General features: G+C 30.5%; 1 protein-coding gene across 1 annotated transcript in view; it reads right to left on the bottom strand.

Annotated features, from left to right (window-relative positions):
• DPP10 (dipeptidyl-peptidase 10 (non-functional)) overlaps positions 1-1,825 on the bottom strand; it is a 670,962-nt gene that overhangs the window by 58,500 nt on the left and 610,637 nt on the right. Inside the window, exons 14-15 of the mRNA XM_012651081.1 lie at positions 1,327-1,448; positions 338-344 (exon numbers count right to left, since the gene is read on the bottom strand). Of these exons, the coding sequence (XP_012506535.1) occupies positions 338-344; positions 1,327-1,448 (129 nt within the window). The remainder of the gene's footprint in view (positions 1-337; positions 345-1,326; positions 1,449-1,825) is intronic.

Genomic DNA, 1,825 nt, shown 5'->3' with positions numbered 1-1,825 from the left:
TAAGTAATAATTATTAAAAAGGCGACACAGTAGAGTTCTTTTTTTCAAATGGAAGAATTTTATGGTTAAAACATAACAAAACAGAAACCAGATGGCTAGATTTCATTCTTGTCTATGGGTATTTTATTCAGAAAAGTAAGGACATATATGCAGAGATTATTGTTAAGATGCCCTCGTCCCCACAAATGCCCTATACTTCTATATTTCTATGTTTATAGCCAATCCTATGTGCTTTACTCTCTCTCTCTAATCTTTTACAGAATCATCACCAATGGCCAGAAAGCTGATTCACAACCTTTACCCCTGATCCACTGATCCAAGATTAAATTCTATTTACCACTTAGCTAAAAAGGAAGAATGAATGCATATTTGGAATATTTCATCCACAAGATAAATAAAAACATGGGGGCTAATTATTAGCTTTAAAACTATATTAACAAGAATCTCCAATCATTTAAAATATACTAGTCAATTTGTTACTATAAGACATTATCTTGAAACTTCACTTCTCTAAAGAACCTTAATTAAAAGTCTAATTTTTTTTTCTTGATGTTATTAATCAAGTACTTCTTTTATTGATTACTTCATTTAAGATATCAAGAGAAAAAATAACTTTGAAAGGCAAGTGTTGCTATATTACTTCTTTTGTCTTAAAAAAGAACAGGTTAAGGTACCAGCTGAAGTAGTAGCATTCGGTTCATCACATTATAGGAGTGTACATGAATTCCATTTCATCTCTGGGAAATACAGTATCATATTAATGGAACATGATTTCTATGAATATATCACAGAGATACTGGACAACCAGGTAAGACTACAGCATATTGTTACAAGATAGAAAAAGTAATAGTGGTGAATGCAATTGCTCAGAACTGAAAAAGGCTGGAGCAGGGGATTCAATTTCTGAAGATCTTAAATCTCTTAACAACCAGGCCATTGTTTTAATAAGAAGATTGTTGTTTTTCGTAAAGACTATGTAGATTAGTTCATTTTTGTGGCACGACTCTGGTGATAAAATATGTTTATTCATCTTTTTAAAATGCTCATGTTCAAATCATTGAACATGTGTACATGTTGCTTTACTTCCAATTTTTGTTTCTAAATGCAATATATAAGATTTGTATCTTAGTAAATCCATAATGTATAACTTTTAACAAAAACTTACAAATTAAGAATATCAAATCATATAGCTAGAGTAACAGTTCCTCATAGTAATAATAGATACTGATCAAATAAAATGGATATAATAGGTTCTGTTAGAAGTCATATATTATCTGCCAGACCACCTGGGTTCTAAAAAAAGAACGAAGCCATATATTATCATACCTTCACAAATTAATAAGAAATGTTGATTCATGGGACTAAAACTGGCATCAAAATATGTACATTGTTCTTTCATAAAATTACATGAAATGCATTGGCGATTCAATAAGCCTTCAGTAGAAGCACTGGGGAAAGAAAAAGAAAGTTAGAAATGCTACTATTCCAGGCACTTGAATGTGCAGCATCCATACTTAAATACAACAAACAGAGGAACTTCATCAGTGCTTGCATAGAAGTTCCTTGTAAATTACGACTCACCATACACACGCAAAAAATCTACTTTCATTATTAAGACATACATTTTTTTCTTCTCTGTAATAAAATTAAAATTATGTATACCTGTATGTATATAACATATACTTCTGTGTATAAGTATGGTTATAAATAACTGATTTCCATGGCACTCAACATCACTTATTGTTATAATATTTGCATTTTCTTCATAGATATTTTCGTGTAAAGCCTTAAAGGGAATTTCCCACAGAAACTAGGATTAAGTAAC

Source organism: Propithecus coquereli, unplaced genomic scaffold, assembly GCF_000956105.1.
Source record: "Propithecus coquereli isolate 6110/MARCELLA unplaced genomic scaffold, Pcoq_1.0 Scaffold348, whole genome shotgun sequence".
Lineage (NCBI taxonomy): Eukaryota > Metazoa > Chordata > Mammalia > Primates > Indriidae > Propithecus > Propithecus coquereli.
The sequence above is the reverse complement of the archived record's forward strand: the minus strand, read 5'-3'. Positions and strand labels throughout refer to the sequence as shown.